Here is a 17,308-nt window from a genome sequence, read left to right as displayed (position 1 = left end):
GTGGCACAATCCAAAACATATTTAGGCTTGACTTTTGTCGCTTCTTTGTGTATGTTTTGGATGTCAAATGGCAAATAAACGTGGTGGAAAAAGGGCCTAATGCAACAATAAAATGCCATGCAAGTGGCTATGTAACTATTGACTCTACAAAGTTTTGGCAAACAAAGAAAGATAGGCTCGTATTGCCACAACAATGTGAGCAGGTATGCATTTTTTTACTAATGTGTTTCATGTACATATATATCTAAGCTCGCGTTGTCGTGACGTGGGCGGTATCGCTGGGGAAGTGCGAGACTTCTGGCTATGAGAGTATTTTTTATTTTTATTTTTATTTTTTTTGATGACAAAATAACACCATACACCTGAAAAAAATGACACAAAGTCGCTATTCTGACAAGGTTAGCATATTACTTTTCTTCACAAGTATGTTGGGTTCTATGGAGTGGTAGAATATTGAGAAAAATAAGTGTTCCCTCTCTTAAATTAACACACTTCAAAAACCTTAAGATAGGCCCACCTTAATTTGATTGTTGCACCTTCATCTGCTTGCTTAGAAAAGCCCCAAAAGAAATTTAGATAGCAGCTTCACCTCGTCTTTCAACTCTCTTTATATAAGTCTTCTAAATATCACCAAGAAATCCAAAGAAAATCGGGTAGGCCGCCAACTTGTTACTTCCAAAAACACTGAATTTGTGCTGTATGAAGAAAAACCACTTGAGTGTAAGGTCCACAAGCATCTGGTCGAGCTCTGTTTCCTGCGTTCACAGTGGCGTAATCACTCTTTCTCAAAACCTCCTCCCTCAATATCTAATGCAGACTTCTTTGACCCTCTACCTTCCTATCCTCTCCCACAACTTCTCCTGGATGTTTCACCACGACCTCAAGTACATGTTTCCCTTGTTTCCCCTCCTCTCTCAGTGCTATCTTAGCAAAAGAAGGCAATCAAGATTTCTTGATGAGAGGGATTCGAAGACTATGATGAGAGAATAATAACCACCGCCGTAAAGACAGGCTAGCTAAACAAGAATACTCAAACACAGATGGTCACCGCGCAGCACGGCACAGCAGCTCCTTCTCTCAACGTCGGCTCTGTCCTCAGCCCTTCACGTTTGATGCCAGGAGCTTCTCTATTGCCTATGCTCTCACCTGAGAAGCCCCCATATGGCTGTAGCTACGCCAGTCATTTTGCCTTTGCTCGCTAACCCTCCCACACATGCGTGTGCTCCACGCTCCCTAGCGCCTCTACTCTACGAGGCATCTGCTAACCACCCCATCACCCTCACCAGCTCTCTTGTGCACTCATCACTTCTGCAAAGGCTGTGCCTAAACTGTCAACGCCAGAGCCCGTTGCGCTCTTTGCTCACACCTTCTCTGTCTCACCAGCACCCGTCACCAGCACGTCGGCTTCACCTACGCCAGCTTCTACTTGTTCTTTGACGCCTTCTGCGCTACTCACCTCAAAGCCTTCCCTTCGACTCTCTCTGTCCGCAGCAGCTGGGCTGCATAGCCCCACCACACTGTAACGCCAGCCCACACGTCAGCGTTGCCAAGGCCTGTCAGCTGCACATCGCTACACCAACAGCTGCCATCTCTCTTTTACATTTGTAGCTGCACACACCTCTTCGCTGCTCTTCACAAGGGAGGCTCCCCAGTCTCTACACGACGGCCCGGCGGTTCCGTCCACTGTCTTCTCTGCCGAATGATTAGGGCTATCCTCAACAAGGCGGCCACACTCTTTTTTAACCCGCCAGCTCGTCAGCGCCTTGTCTTCTCGTGTCTTCCCTAGCTGTTTCGCTGGCAGCCATGCTAAACAACCATGTGGCCCTTTTATAGGTTGGCCACGTTTATTATATATATATATATATATATTTTTAATTTCTTCCTAAGGCCAAAAAGATGGCCACCCTTCCTTTCCACACCATGTCCAAGGCACATTGGCCACGCCAATATTAATTGCTCCCCATGCCTTCATACCTCTTCAAACACAGCCCACGATGCCCGCTCATTTTCTTTAACGCACACACATTCAGAGCTGCCAAACAGCTGACATCATCCCTAGCCGACCATATTCCGGACAAGCCTGTACATGCTTACAGCCAAACCATTCTCTCTGTACATTTGCCTGGGCATTCAGGGCAAAGTTTATTCACACCACGCACACCATATGTACACAGGCACAGGGACTTCTGCTAGCCCTCGGAATGCGTAAAGGCATATATACATCATGTACACTGTGGCACTTAATCCCATGCATCTGGATTTGCATTTAATGGCCTCACATGCATGGTTTCACACCATAGACGTGCCACGGCACGACATCCACCCCCTCTAAACCTGCACATCCTCCGGTATGTGGCAAGTCATCATCAAGATCCACATATATCTGAATGCCATCTTCATCTTCTACATTACCAGGAAGATCATCCTCTTCCTCTTCAACCATATCCATGCTATCACTATCAAGCCTCTCATCTTGAGTCTCCTGCGAATCAAAAGAATCACTGTCATGCCTTCTTTTAAACATCTTGATCCTTTTGCCTGCTACAAGATTCTTTATCTATGTTCCATCAAGCTCACACAGGGTATACTGGCATTTCCATGCACATGCTTGACAATGTAAGGGCCAAACCATCTTTTTGCAAACTTCCTTTGCACAGTAAACTGGTTGTCAAGACTGCTATCATACATTAGGACCCAATCACCTTCTTCAATGGGTTTTGGCCGGAGTCTGTGTCTTCTATCAAATCTTTCTTTATTTTTCAACCTTGCATCTTTCAAACAAGCTTTAGCAAGCTCTACATCTTCAGGCCTTCTCTTCAACTGCCTCATTCGCAATGCAAGGAGGTCTTCCCTGTTCAATTCTTCCACCCAAGGTAATACATTCCAAGTTGGGACTACTTTTTCAACTGGCATTACCAGCTTCTGACCATACATTAATTCTGCAGGCATGTATCCTGTCTCACTGAGCTATGAGTTGTACGGTCAGCCCATAAAGCATATGGTAGTAGCCTTGGCCACTCCCGCATTCTTCCTCTGCATGCCTTAGCCAAAGCTTTAATGATTGGAGGATGTCCTCGCTCGCTTTTACCATTGCCCTCAGGGTTGTAAGCACATGTTAGGGCCAATTTGATGCCAATTCTGGAAAAGAATTCCCTTGCTTCTTCAGCATCTAGCTCACCCCTGTTAGCTGTTATTTTCCCAACACAACCATATCGGCAAATCACATCCTCCAAGAGAAATTTGCATACTGTTTCCGTGCTCTTTGTTCTAAGAGCACGCCCTTCCACCTAATTTGTCAGGTCTTCTCTTGCAAGTACTACGTACCGCATCTGCCAGATTCCTAAGGGCATTGTAACTAGATCCACTACCCATTTGTAGTGCATGGCAGGTGGGTAGGTTGGTTTCAAGCCATCACGATGTCGCACATTCGAGTACATTTCACATACCATGCATGTTTCCACATATTGGGATACATCCTTGTACATTCCTTTCCACTAATATCTTTCCTTTATTTTGGTAAAGGTGGCCCACACACTTCGATGTCCAGCCCAGAGACTCTCATGGAATTCTTTTATGAGCTTTCCTTGAGTCTCTTTATCACATATAACTCTCTATGGCATAGCATTCCTCTGCTTAGGATGCTTCCACAGGTATCCATTCTTTAGAAAATACCCATATGCCTTTTTGCGGATCCTCTTGAATTCTAAGTCAGACCAATTTTCCTGCCTTGTCCAGGTACTCAAGTATTGGCTAATAAGTAACCAATCTCCTTCATACATTTCCTCAGTAAAAGACTCAAGTGCATTTGATAAGCAAGCATGGTCCCCTTTTGCATGTGCAGTAGTATAGAACTTTGTGCCTACATCATCAATGTCACTAATCATCCCTTCTTCATCTTCATACCTAGCTCTTGATAGCATATCTGCAACTGGGTTATCCTTCCCTGCAATATGCTCAAACTCGGGATTTAGTGACTTGATATAGGCAATCCACCTGAGCATAGCGATATCTGGAGTGGTGCAGCTTGCAATCATCCCAAGGAGTGGCAAGCAGTCAGTTTCCACAAGCATAGATGGCCCAATGAGATATTCTTTTTCACATTTTAAGGCAGTGACTACTCCCCATAACTCCCTCTTGATCTGCGGATAATTCCGTTGGCAAATGCTTAGTACCTTTGCTCCAAACCTGATTACATACCTGTGATCATCCTCATCATCTTGCCCTACTGCCCATCCTATCCCAGTAGGACTAGTATCAACTGTTACAATCACCTGCCACACTCATAATCTACCTTCCTTAGAGTAGGTGATGATTGGAGCAGACATTTCAGCTTCCGCATAGCTTTAATATGTGCAGCACTCCATAAAAATCTCTGATTTTTCCTCAAAACTTGGTAGAGAGGATCTGCTACATGTGCATAATGTGGGATCCATATAACATAAAAGACACATGCACCAAGAAATCTCCTCACCTCTGTAACATTAATGCATATCTCTTTCATTCTTTGTATCACATCTATCTTGGCTGGACAAGGTCTGCGCCCATTAGTACTACAAAGATGCCCCACGATTAGTACTTCACCAATCCCAAACACTGATTTCAATCCAGACAAAGTAAGATTCACCTCTTCAAGCCTGGATAGAATTTTATCACAATCTTTTATATGATTTGCCACAAACTTGCGGCACCCTTTCGAATCCAAATCCCCATCTTTATCTTTTTCATCATAGCCTTTTATGGGCACATCATCCAGAAAAGGCATAGTTATTTGTGGTATGAAGTCTCGTAAGACTTTATTCATTCCATTCATCATATGTGCCACTGAGTTGGTGGCTCCCTGTGGGTAAGGTGCACATCCTTACCAAACCCAAAGGAGTTTTCATTGTGGTCATGTCCCTGCTTTGTATATCCAGCTGGAACTGATCATATCCCGAATACAGATCACCCATAGAGTATATAGCTTTCCCTGCAAATGCTTCTGCAAACTCGTCCACAATCAGACCTGCTCCCACATTCCTGATTGTGACCTTGTTTACAGGTTGCATATCTTGAATGAAGCGCAATGCTCCATTTTTCTTTGGCACGGTAAACAATCTGTTGGAGTATGGAGCGCATGATGGCTCCAAAATTCCCATCCTGATCTTTTCTTTTAGTAATTCCATCATCTTTGGCAAGAGAGCTTTTGGTACTGGAATCGGTCTCGCAGGTTCCAGGGCACATGTGGAACAGTGAAGATCACCATTGGCACTATTACGCTTGGATCAACACAGTCTATCTCATGCGGCTGAAAAGCAAAGGCCTTCCCATGTTTTACAAGCATCTCCTCAAAGCATTCCTTTTCAACTGGTAACAGGAAATCCTTGTCACTGATCTTCAGCTCTTTTAGGGTTTCATGTGTAAACTTATGCCCAATTTTCTTCGAATCTCTGAGATTCGGTTGCATAGAGGCTTCATCTATCTTCTCCTTGCTTTCTGGTGGGGGCAAGGCAACTGGTTTCACCTTCTTTGTAACCGTTTTATACTTTGTATCAACACGAGCATCCATCTCACAATACATGTTTTTACATTCCATTTCCTCAAATTCCCGGATTATATCATACATCCCCATAGATGACACTTTTACCATCTCATTCCAACCCTGTAAGCATGCACTTTCCATGGCAAAAAGCTCACCCATAGTATCCACAAATGACACCTCATCAAGCACACCTGAAATAAACTCATTTTTCTCCAAAAGACCACACTGCTCAAGACTTTTTTGTACATTTTGTACATATCGACGCATACCACGCTTCAAATCCTTGCTTTTTACAAAAACTATTGACCCATAGCTAGAGAATCTCTGAAAGTTTGCTGAAAAGTTATTTACATTGATTGAGTCCTGTGAGAACTCATTGCCCCTTGTACCATTGCAATCCCGCTTTACAATGGCACCTGGCCAAAATCCCTCATCTCCCTGTAGTTCATAAATTCTTTGTTTATCTTTAGGAGTGACTGTTCTCGAAGAGACTTGCGGTTCCTTTCATGGTTAATGCAAGCTGTCAAGAACTGAATAGCTTTCTTGCCATCTTTGCTCCTTATTCTTGCATATGCTGAGCCATCATCCAAGACTTTTGTCTCCATCCTCACAGCTGTAATATAGGGTTGCCCAAGGATGAGGGGATACGATGACATCTCCTGGACAAATAAGTTCTGATCATCTTTCACATCCCCTATAGTTATCCTTACATTTAGACAGGCTGCATAGAGCTCTCCACATGAGTTATTAGCCGCCTTAATCATCCACCCGTGATCTACATCCATTGGCCACTTACATTTGTTGTAGAGGTTTTTAGCCATAAGATTTATTTCAGACCCATGGTCGATTAGAGCGACATGCGGCTCTTCCAAGTCTCCTATCTTGACAAGGGTTTCTGTGGTGGCCCTTGACCAATGGTTCCTGGAGCAATGACTTTTTGCAAGAACTTCTTTTTCATCACCCTCATCCACAAAGCGCACTTGTCGTGCCCCTCCAGTAGAGTGACTGCATTCCACCACATTATCTCTCTCTTCCTTTTGCTGTACCTATACTCCATGAGTCTTGGAAGTGTTTGTCTCCCCCTGTGATGGAATAGATTCAATTATGGACTGCCTTTTCCTTCGTATAATATCAATTATCTCATCATGGAAATCTTTCTTTGCAATCCCCAAGACTTCCCCTAATGTAAATTCCACCCTACTGTTTAGAATCCTTTCTTCTAGCACCTTTTTGAGATCCGTTGCGGCTTCAATATCAGATTGGAGCTTGTAGAGCGGGCTTTTCCCTTTACCCTTCTCCTTCTCATGCTTCATCTTTGCTGGTGCTTCTTCCATTGATACTTCCTGTGGAGGCTGGTTATGTGGCGGAGGCACATGTGATGGCCCAGGGTCCTTCTTTCCACTACCACGAGTGACCCTTTTTGATGCCTCTCCTTCCTCATTTTCCCTCTTACGCTTTTCCTCAACCTGTGCCTCATTATTCTAGCATTTTGCAATATAGGCATGAACAGATAGAGAATCCACAGGTTCTTCCCAGCCAGTCTCAAGACGTATAGTCTCCTGCGTCATGCAAAGCCTGCTTAGACACCTTCTTTGATGCAATTAGCTCCATTGTTGATGGCCAAAAATCTTCATTCTCATAGTCTTCATCCTTCTCAAATTCCTGCTTTGAATGACCGGCCTTTAACCCATAGGTTGCTGCCTCAACCATAGAGATGGCATGGCTAGCAGCCATATCCTCAACCAGCTTTTTCATCCCTCCTTTCCCAAAGTTTGTGCTTAACGGAAGACCAGTCTCTCTGTAAGGTGGATTTTTCCATCTTTGAAAAATACAAGTTGGTTTCTGAGAGCTTCCTTGTAACTGGCACAGTCTTTCTTCGCATGTTCTGGGTCATCACACCATATACATCTGAATGTAAACCCTTCTTTGCTTTGAGGCCTTTGCATAGAAGCCTGCCCTAATGGTAGCCCTTTTTCCTCAGTCCTGGACATCTTCAGTTTTAGGTCTCGCATGCCCTTAATAAGCTCATCCATCGGCCCTTCTACCTTTGGGATTGCAACAGCAGGTTTTGGTAGATTCTCAAGGGTAACAGTTATAGGAGTTGCCGAGCTCATCACCATTTTATCCCTCCTTCGCTGCCGCTTTGCTTGCATGGTGACCACATCCTCGACATCATTCCAATCATTCTTTAGCCCCCCTGCTCTGTATCCTTATCCTCAAGGAGAATTTCCAGTTTTTCTTGGAGATCTTTCCCTGCTGCTTGTAAGAAGAGCTCTATTTTTTCCCTGTCTAAGGTTGTGCGCTCTATCCTTGACAGCTGGGCATAGCGCTTCTCAAACTCTCTTAGCAACTCTGTGGCAGAAATTCCAATTTTGGGTTTTGTAACCCACTCCAAGAAAGTTCGCTTGGTAACCCGCTCGGAATCCTCCATGAAATAATCATCCTTCAAAAAGCAAGCTTGAAATCCTCCCAGTTTCTGCCACCATGTGCTGCCTGTAATCCTCTTATGCGCTCTCTGATTTCGGGAACACATACCAGCTCAAAGCTTCGAACCATATCCTCCTCAGTCACCCTGTTTAGCTCCATTTCCTTTGTGTAATTGCGCAGGTACTTTGTGATGTCTTTACCATCAAATTGATCCACCTTTTTCACAATTGACTGCAGTGCTTTAGTCGTGGAAATTTACCCCCTCTCAGCCGCTTGCTACTACTATTGCATATACATAGTAAACATCTGAAACATTTGCATAACCCCGGGGTCAAAATGAACCCCCTGTCCCTCAAGATTTTCAGCCATAGCTTGCACTGTGTATTTCACCACTAACTCTCACCCCAGCAGTTTCACGTCGGGTTCACCAAAGCTGTTGTGACGTGGGTGGTATCGCTGGAGAAGTGCGAGACTTCTGGCTGTGAGAGTAATTTTTCTAATTAATTTATTTATTTTTTTGATGACAAAATAACACCATACACCTGAAAAAAATGACACAAAGTCGCTATTCTAACAAGGTTAGCATATTACTTTTCTTCACAAGTATGTTGGGATCTATGGAGTGGTAGAATATTGAGAAAAATAAGTGTTCCCTCTCTTAAATTAACACACTTCAAAAACCTTAAGATAGGCCCACCTTAATTTGATTGTTGCACCTTCATCTGCTGCTAGCTTAGAAAAGCCCCAAAAGAAATTTAGATAGCAACTTCACCTCCTCTTTCAACTCTCTTTATATAAGTCTTCTAAAGATCACCAAGAAATCCAAAGAAAATCGGGTAGGCCGCCAACTTGTTACTTCCAAAAACACTGAATTTGTGCTGTATGAAGAAAACCCACTTGAGTGTAAGGTCCACAAGCATCTGGTCGAGCTCTGTTTCCTTGCGTTCACAGTGGCGTAATCACTCTTTCTCAAAACCTCCTCTCTCAATATCTAATGCAGACTTCTTTGACCCTCTACCTTCCTATCCTCTCCCACAACTTCTCCTGGATGTTTCACCACGACCTCAAGTACATGTTTCCCTTGTTTCCCCTCCTCTCTCAGTGCTTTCTCAACAAAAGAAGGCAATCAAGATTTCTTGATGAGAGGGATTCAAAGACGACGATGAGAGAATAATAACCACCGCCCTAAAGACTCAGGCTAGCTAAACAAGAATACTCAAACACAAATGGTCACCGCGCAGCACGGCAGCATCTCCTTCTCTCAACGTCGGCTCTCTCCTCAGCCCTTCACGTTTGACGCCAGCAGCTGCTCTATTGCCTGCGCTCTCACCTGAGAAGCCCCCGTATGGCTGTAGCTGTGCTAGTCATTTTGCCTTTGCTCGCTAACCCTCCCACACATGCGTGCGCTCCACGCTCCCTAGCGCCTCTACTCTACGAGGCGTCTGCTAACCACCCCATCACCCTCACCAGCTCTCTTGTGCACTCATCACTTCTGCAAAGGCTGCGCCTAAACTGTCAACGCCAGAGCCTGTTGCGCCCTCTGCTCACACCTTCTTTGTCGCCAGCACGTCGGCTTCACCTACGCCAGCCTCTACTTGTTCTTTGACGCCTTCTGCACTACTCACCTCAAAGCCTTCCCTTTGACTCTCTCTGTCAGCAGGGCTGCATAGCCCCACCACACTGTAACGCCAGCCCACACGTCAGCGTTGCCAAGGCCCGTTAGCTACACATCGCTACACCAACAGCCGCCATCTCTCTTTTACATTTGCACCTACACACACCTCTTCGCTACTCTTCACAAGGGAGGCTCCCCAGTCTCTACACGATGGCTCGGCGGTTCCGTCCACTGTCTTCTCTGCCGAATGACCACGGCTACCGTCAACAAGGCGGCCACACTCTTTTTTAACCCGCCTGCTGGTCACTGCCTTGTCTTCTCGCGTCTTCCCTAGCTGTTACGCTGGCAGCCATGCTAAACAACCATGAGGCCCTTTTATAGGTTGGCCACGTTTATTATATATATATATTTTTTTAATTTCTTCCTAAGGCCAAAAAGATGGCCACCCTTCCTTTACACACCATGTCCAAGGCACATTGGCCACACCAATATTACTTGCTCCCCATGCCTTCATACCTCTTCAAACGTAGCCCACGATGCCCGCCAGGGATTTCACTGACGTAAATGAAAACATGTGAACATGTTAATAACATATGTTAATAACACAAAAAATCTTGTGATCACATGTTATATTCACAAAGCTTTCACAAGGGCCTAAAAAAATTATCTTTGTCGGGCATAAAAAATCTTCTTAGGTGGCCACTGACCTGCCATCATGTCAAGATGGTAACATAAGAACACGTGAATAGCTTATTCCCACGTGTAGCCAAGCTTTTAAGGGGTTCCCAAATGGCAAGTGACCTGTTATTTTGTGAACGGTAACATGAGAACATGTGAATAACTTGTTCACATGTGTTATTATCACAAAAAATCTTGTGATCACGTGAATATTAAATCCCTGATGCCCGCTCATTTTCTTTGACGCACACACATTCAGAGCTGCCAAACAGCTTACATCATCCCCAGCCGACCATATTCCGGACAAGCCTATACATGCTTACAGCCAAACCATTCTCTCTGTACATTTACCTGGGCATTCAGGGCAAAGTTTATTCACACACCATGCACACCATATGTACACAGGCACAGGGACTTCTGCTAGCCCTCGGAATGCGTAAAGGCATATATACATCATGTACACTGTGGCACTTAATCCCATGCATCTGGATTTGCATTTAATGGCCTCACATGCATGGTTTCACACCATAGACGTGCCACGGCACGACAACGTACCCCTTGACTTTTGATATGCTAATTAATTATTGAAGTATGTGTATTTGAGTAGGTTATCTATCTGCCAATGGTGCATGACATTAAATGGTGGTACGTCATCCCTATTGCACCACATTCCAAAGTGATGTATGATACATTCACTGATATGGAGCATATGGAGGATGTAACACGCAACAATGAAAATGATGTCGAACATGCTAATGAAGATGTTGTGATCGATGATCAAGAAATAAGAGATGATCATGCTAATGAGGATGAGCGTGCCATTTCTCATGATCATGAGAATGACCCTACCATTGAGGATGATGGTGATGTTGATGAGGATGATCAAGACATCGATATATCGATGGCGGAGAAACATAAATCTAAGAATGGTTCTTTGTTTTTTTCTCTTTTTAATATTTCATTTTTGAAAAGCACATCTTCTCCTCCATAGGTCCTTTCATCATTCTCTCCCTCATCCTCTCCCTTTTGTAAGTAGGTAAGGGTCTCCTATGTGTTAGAGTTAGGGATTTTTTGAGTTTTACAAGTTTACATTTTATTTTATTGTTTTAGTTTTGTAGGTTCCTCTTCTCCCTTTTCTCTCATTAAAGCCCTTTCAACCATAAACACCAATTCTCTCTCCCTTGTAAGCATGTAAGGGTTTCCTATATGTTAGGATTAGGGTTTTTATGAGTTGGTAGGCCTTTTTGGGATTTTGAGTTTGTTTTTCTTTTACGTTTTGTTGGGTTTTCGTCTTAGGTTTGGCATTACACCGCAAGCATTTTAGCAGTTTATAATATATCCACGAATAAGATACAATATATTTTGTATCATCTTTTTCTTATCACGACTTTGGTTTTTTTGCACCCCTAGTGCTTGGGAGTTTTTATTTTGAGCTTGAGATCATGCATACCTATGTTCTTTGGTTTTAGCATGTATAAGATAATGTTTTCTTGTTTATTTTGGTTCTGTATTTCTAGGTTGTCTTTGTTGAAACTTTAAAGGAAGCAATCAAGCTCTCCAAGGGTGAGCCTTTCTTATAACACACCCTCAGGTGCTATGGGAGCATTTATTCTATTCATTTATGGACTATTGGTTCTAGACTCTATGCATGGGATTGTGCATCGACTCTATTATATAGTCAATGCTGCATAAGAGTCTATGTAAAAAACCATGCATAATCTAAAACACACCATATTTTCTTATAATGCACCCTTGGGAGCTATGGGAGCATTAATTTTATTTTATTTTTACTATTTGTTCTAGACTCTATGCATGTTCTTATATAAGCATGAACTCTATTACGTAGTCTATGTAAAAAAGTCTATGCATAGTCTTATGCACAATAGTCTATGTAAAAAACTCTATGCATATGCATAGTCTTATGCATAAGACTCTATGTATAGAGTCTTATGCATTTATTCTACATAGAATTATGCATATGACTCTATGCATAGAGTCTATTGCATAGTGTTATCCACAAAGTCTATACATAATCTTATGTATAAAGTGTATGCATGTAAGAATCTTATGTATAGAGCTTATGGCATAGTCTTAGGCATATATTCTATACATTAGAGTCTTATTCATAGGTTTTTCCATCATGGTTTCTATGCACGTAGAGAGTATTATGCATAAGAGTCTATACAATAGTATTATATATAGAGTATATTGTATAGTTTTATGCATAGAGACTCTATGCACATCATAGATAGTCTTATAATGCATAGGTCTTTCTGTCATGGTCTCGATGCATGTAAATAGTATTATAGATAGAGCCTGTTATATATTCTTATACATAAGACTCTACATAAGCATATAGGTTTTTCCCTCATAGTCTCTATGTGTGCCACACTAAGAAAAGGCCACTATGAGTAAGAAAAAACACTTATAAGAGTATTTTGCATAGTATTATGTATAATACTATGTAAAGAGTGTTATCCATAGATCCTATGCATAGTCTTATGCGTAATGTGCAACGCATAGTCGTCGTATGCATAGTTCTATGCATCAGAGTCCTATGCATAGTCTTATGCATATGAGTATTTTGCATAGTTTCATGCATAAGAGTCTATGCATAACCCTTATACATATAGATCTCTACTTTGACTTCTATGATCGTTTTCCTTTTTATATCCATGATTTCTAAAATGAAGCCTTGTATGCATGCACCAGCATGCTCTTTGCTATTGCACCCTAGATTTCGCCCTAGATTTTTTATAATCTTCCTTGAGCTCTCTTTAGAAGATACCTCCACCAGCATGCTCTTTGCTATTGCACCCTAGATTTCTTAGAAAAACTTTGTTTCAAAATATGTTTTTGCATTAGATTCTTTTGCAATAGAGTATGCAAAAGAATCTTATGCGTTGAGTGTTTTGCAATACTATAATCTTATGTATAAGACTAGGGAGAGAGTCTTTAGCATAAGACTATACATAGACTTATGCATAAGATTCTATGTATAAGACTCTCTGCATAGTCTATGCATAAGACACTATGCATAGTCTTATGCATAAGACTCTATGCATAAGAGTCTATGCATAGGAATCTATGCATAGTCTTGTGCATAAGACTCTTTGCATAGTGTTATGCATCAACATCTTTAGCATAAGACTCTATTGCATGGTATTATGCATAAGACTTTGAATAAATCTATGCATATGATACTATTCTTCGACTCTATGATTATAATCCTTTTTATATCCATGATTTCAAAAATGTAGTCATCTATCCATGTATTGCTTATGTATTTTCTTATGTATTATGATTTTCTAAGATTTTATGATCTTCTTTGAGTTCTCTTCATTTTTGGTAAGAGACTTCCACCAACATGCTCTTGATTGCTATTGCACACTATTATGCTTGGGAAAACTTTGTATCAATTTTTTTTTTTTCGAAATCTATGGACTTGCCACTTAGGCCATGGTGTAGTAATCCATGGGCTTACACACACAGGATTAGATCTAGGAATTCTTTTAGATGTTCTCTCTTCAGCGACGACGAGTAGGCTAGATCTTGGCAGACATAGCTGATTGTCCCACACTATAGACAGCTAGGAAACTGACATAGGCAGTGCATGTTGCAAGTCTTAGTAGAGTGGCAACAACTAGCATAGTGAAAATACTAGTGCTACTGGTGGTGGTGGTGGCGGTGCTAGTGGTAGTGGTGTTGATGAGAGGAGAAAGAGAGAGATGCACGATACAAAGCTCCCAAAGTGTGTGGAAAGCACACTGAGGCTAGGTATATATAGGTGGACCTAAACAAAACCCTTTTAGGTTCGTGGGTTTAAGGAAAAGAGAAATTACAAGGAACAAAGAGCTCTCTTTAGTAGATCAGAGAAACTTAGGAGAATCTATACTATGAGGACGAGAAACTAAACTTAATTTTTCCTTAGTGAGTTTATTTTTGTTTTCTTTGACTGGATATAAAAGTAGAGCAAGCATAGGGAATATTTTAAAGAGGAAGTTTCTCTTGTGAAATGGAATTCATAATTGATTTGAAACACTGGTTGCCATTTGTGAAGCTTAACATTACTTTTTGTTAAGCAAGCAATGTATATTGAAGATAGTGAGGGATAAGTTCCATATCACTTTCAAGAATGCTTAGAAGGATGATCTCACCTTAAAAGTGGATTACCAATGTTTTCCTATCTATCTTCTCCTCATAGTTAAGGAAGATTCTACTCTCTTGTCTCATTTTATGTCCTTTAAATCATAGGATACTATATGTGCAAATGGACTAAATTTTCCTATGAAGGAATGAGATAATAAATAAAGACTCACCTTACTTTTTTCTCAATGATTTTATTTCTTTGAGTAGGAAAAAAATAGTGTGTGTATAGCGAAATCAAATTAATTACAAAGTTTATCTTCCTTGCATGGAGTTTCGTAATTGATTTGAAATGTTATAACGGTTAAGAGGCCTTGCAAGCTTGGTTGCGATCTCGGGGGATGCACTACTAAGAAACCTTATGTATCACATGCATTCAAGGGGTATTTAAAAAACCTCATTACCTGTGAATTTTCATGACTAAAATGACCCCTTTCTCTTTATGGACTTACAGGTTTTTTTTCTTCCAAAATCGATTAGAAAAACCCTTTTTATAAATATTTTTCTGTAAATTTATCTTAAATTTTTGAATTAAAAAAACCCCTTCATTTGAAGGCATGTGGTATACTTATATATTTTTAGGTGAACCCCTCGAGGTTGCGATTTGCCAAGTAGAACGTTACTTTTTGTTAAGCTGCTATCTCATGATGTTGGATCCACACTTACTAGAACTCGAGAGAGCACTCCATTTTAGCTATAGTGAGATGTTGGAACTTTCTCTAAATGTACACTTATCTACCTCTTTTTTGATGAAGAACTATATATATTTTTCATGAAAATGTACAAACTTCTAAGAATTAGTGACACATATCCTCTTTCATAAGAATATAGTATATAACTCTTGTTTGAGATCATATTGATATTTCTCCACATTAGCCAAGGTAAGGAGACTCACATTTTGTTCTCTTGCATCATAGATGATGAAATATTAGCTAGTGTGTGTTGGGATTAATGATAAGGAATGACCAAAGGAGTTCTTTCGACAATAGAACCAAAAAACTACTAAAGTGGCTTAAAGATATGAGAGGCTAGTAAGGAGGTTGTAAGTTCAATAAGGGAGTCATATAATGCGATGACCTCACACAAGGGACAAGTAGGATAGAATTCAAAGCGTAGTTTTGTTTTATTGAACACATGCATGCGTCCATTTGGCTTCATTGCTTATGTGCTCCACTATCGTTCAAAAATAAATACGTCACCGAGCATTCCCATTCTCCTTTTCATCTTCTTAGTTTTGTTTTATACAAGTTTAACTAGTCTTGAACACATGCATGCCTACAAATATTTGGCTTCCGTGTTTGTGTACTCTACTCTTCCTTCAAGAAAAAGTAGGCCTACAGTCTACTGAGCAGGCCTACAGTCTACTGAGCATTTTATTGGATGACAATTTGTAAGTTTAGTGATGTATTTATTTCGTGCTGTGATTTGTAAAAATTGGAGCTGTTGGGATGCATTGCTTTTGAAAATAAATAATACAGATGTTTGGTATAGCCAAAAAAAAAAAGCAACGCGGAAGGCATGCATCATGCAAACAAGTGGTCTAGTAATAGAGGTCGAGATCAAAGGAGAGGACCCATCGGGCAGGGGCGACCCGCACGATCTCGACGAGGCGATTGGTGACGAGGCCGCGTGCAAGGAGGAAGTCGCCGGTGCCGCCAACGACGGTGAGTATGCGCACTTTCTGGGCCTCGTCGATCTGGCCCATGATGGTGAGGGTGCCCTTGTAGGTGCCGTCGTCGATGGTGGCCGTGAAGGTGTGGAAGAGCACGTAGCCTTTCTGGCTGTCCAGCACGTAGAAGCCCTGCGCCACCCCGGCCGACGCCGAGGTGTTGGAGGCGCCCAGCGTGAGGGGGGCCTCGAAGGTGGCCACCACGCCGAAGTTGAAGGGGTTGGAGAAGGTGCCCGGAGGGAGCGGACCATACACCGAGGTGAAGTAGGTGTTATTCACGATCGGGTTGTACACGGTGTTGTGGAGGTAGAATCTGTAGCGGGACGGCCCGGCCTTGATGTTCTTCTTGTGGCAAGAAGCTGGCGTGGCATTGAGGCTGATCAGCGCCAGTAACAGGCATGCTGCAAGGAGCAAGCGGCTGGGCATATTGCTGGTAGCTGCAGGGGGCATTTCAATACAGCGGAGGAGCGGTGATCACACAAAAGTACCTCGCTTGATCAAGCTGCAGGGAAATTATTAGGTGGGATATCTAAGACTCAGTTGGTGCTAACGTCCGGATGGGAGGAGCAGATGAGAACCTGACCTAATGAATGACCTGGTAACAAGCAGACCTAAGGCGGGATGATAGATCTGATGGAGCGGAGTAAGCTCCTATTTGTAATACACTAGTAAACGTCCCATCTTGCGGATTTTATGGGGTCAACGCCCCATTTTGTAGATATCGGCGCAGTTAACGGGCCGTGGGGGAGACTCTTGTTAAATAATAGACAAATGTGTTTGACAATTCGCTTGCAAAGGTCCTAAAGACTTGTTGCAATATCCCAATTAGGAGCAGGTCGCAAGGTCCAGTGGAGTGACTCACCACCACACATAGAGAGTAAGGCATGGTAAAACCTACAGAAGTACAAATCAAAACAACCGTTAGTGTGACACATAGAGACCCCATGCCTTCTCCAAGATTTTGCACATAGCTTTACGTCTTCGACAATACACATTTTATTTCGAGGAGCTCAACGAACAAAACATGACCTTCTCTTTTGGTATCCCCCAGAACGTTAGGCAATTATGTTATATATGTAACATAGAGCAACCCACCTTACTAACCATGAGAGCAAACCAAAATTTCTAGTATACTTTCTCTCCTTCCAAATGGATTTAAAAAACCCCTTGTATTGAACCCACATGCTACGCTTACATATTTATGAGTGCGCCCCCCAAGAAACTGCCAAGGTCTATGTTTAAAGACCCCCAATAT

At 42.1% G+C, this 17,308-nt stretch overlaps 1 protein-coding gene across 1 annotated transcript; it reads right to left on the bottom strand.

Annotated features, from left to right (window-relative positions):
• Window positions 1-15,684: 15,684 nt before the first annotated feature.
• On the bottom strand, window positions 15,685-16,703 carry LOC147609037 (disease resistance response protein 206-like). The gene has a single exon (XM_086788487.1). The coding sequence runs from the start codon at window positions 16,501-16,503 to the stop codon at window positions 15,925-15,927; it is 579 nt and encodes a 192-aa protein (XP_086644613.1). The 5' UTR covers window positions 16,504-16,703; the 3' UTR covers window positions 15,685-15,924.
• Between the last annotated feature and the right edge of the window lie 605 nt (window positions 16,704-17,308).

This window comes from Cibotium barometz, chromosome 52 (genome assembly GCF_041138505.1).
Source record: "Cibotium barometz isolate CiBa-2024 chromosome 52, ASM4113850v1, whole genome shotgun sequence".
Classification (NCBI taxonomy): Eukaryota; Viridiplantae; Streptophyta; class Polypodiopsida; order Cyatheales; family Cibotiaceae; genus Cibotium; species Cibotium barometz.
This window is presented reverse-complemented; position numbering and strand designations above follow the sequence as displayed.

Coding starts and splice junctions, on each gene's coding strand:
- LOC147609037 (XM_086788487.1), bottom strand. CDS start 16,503: ATGCCCCCTGCAGCTACCAGCAATATGCCCAGCCGCTTGCTCCTTGCA.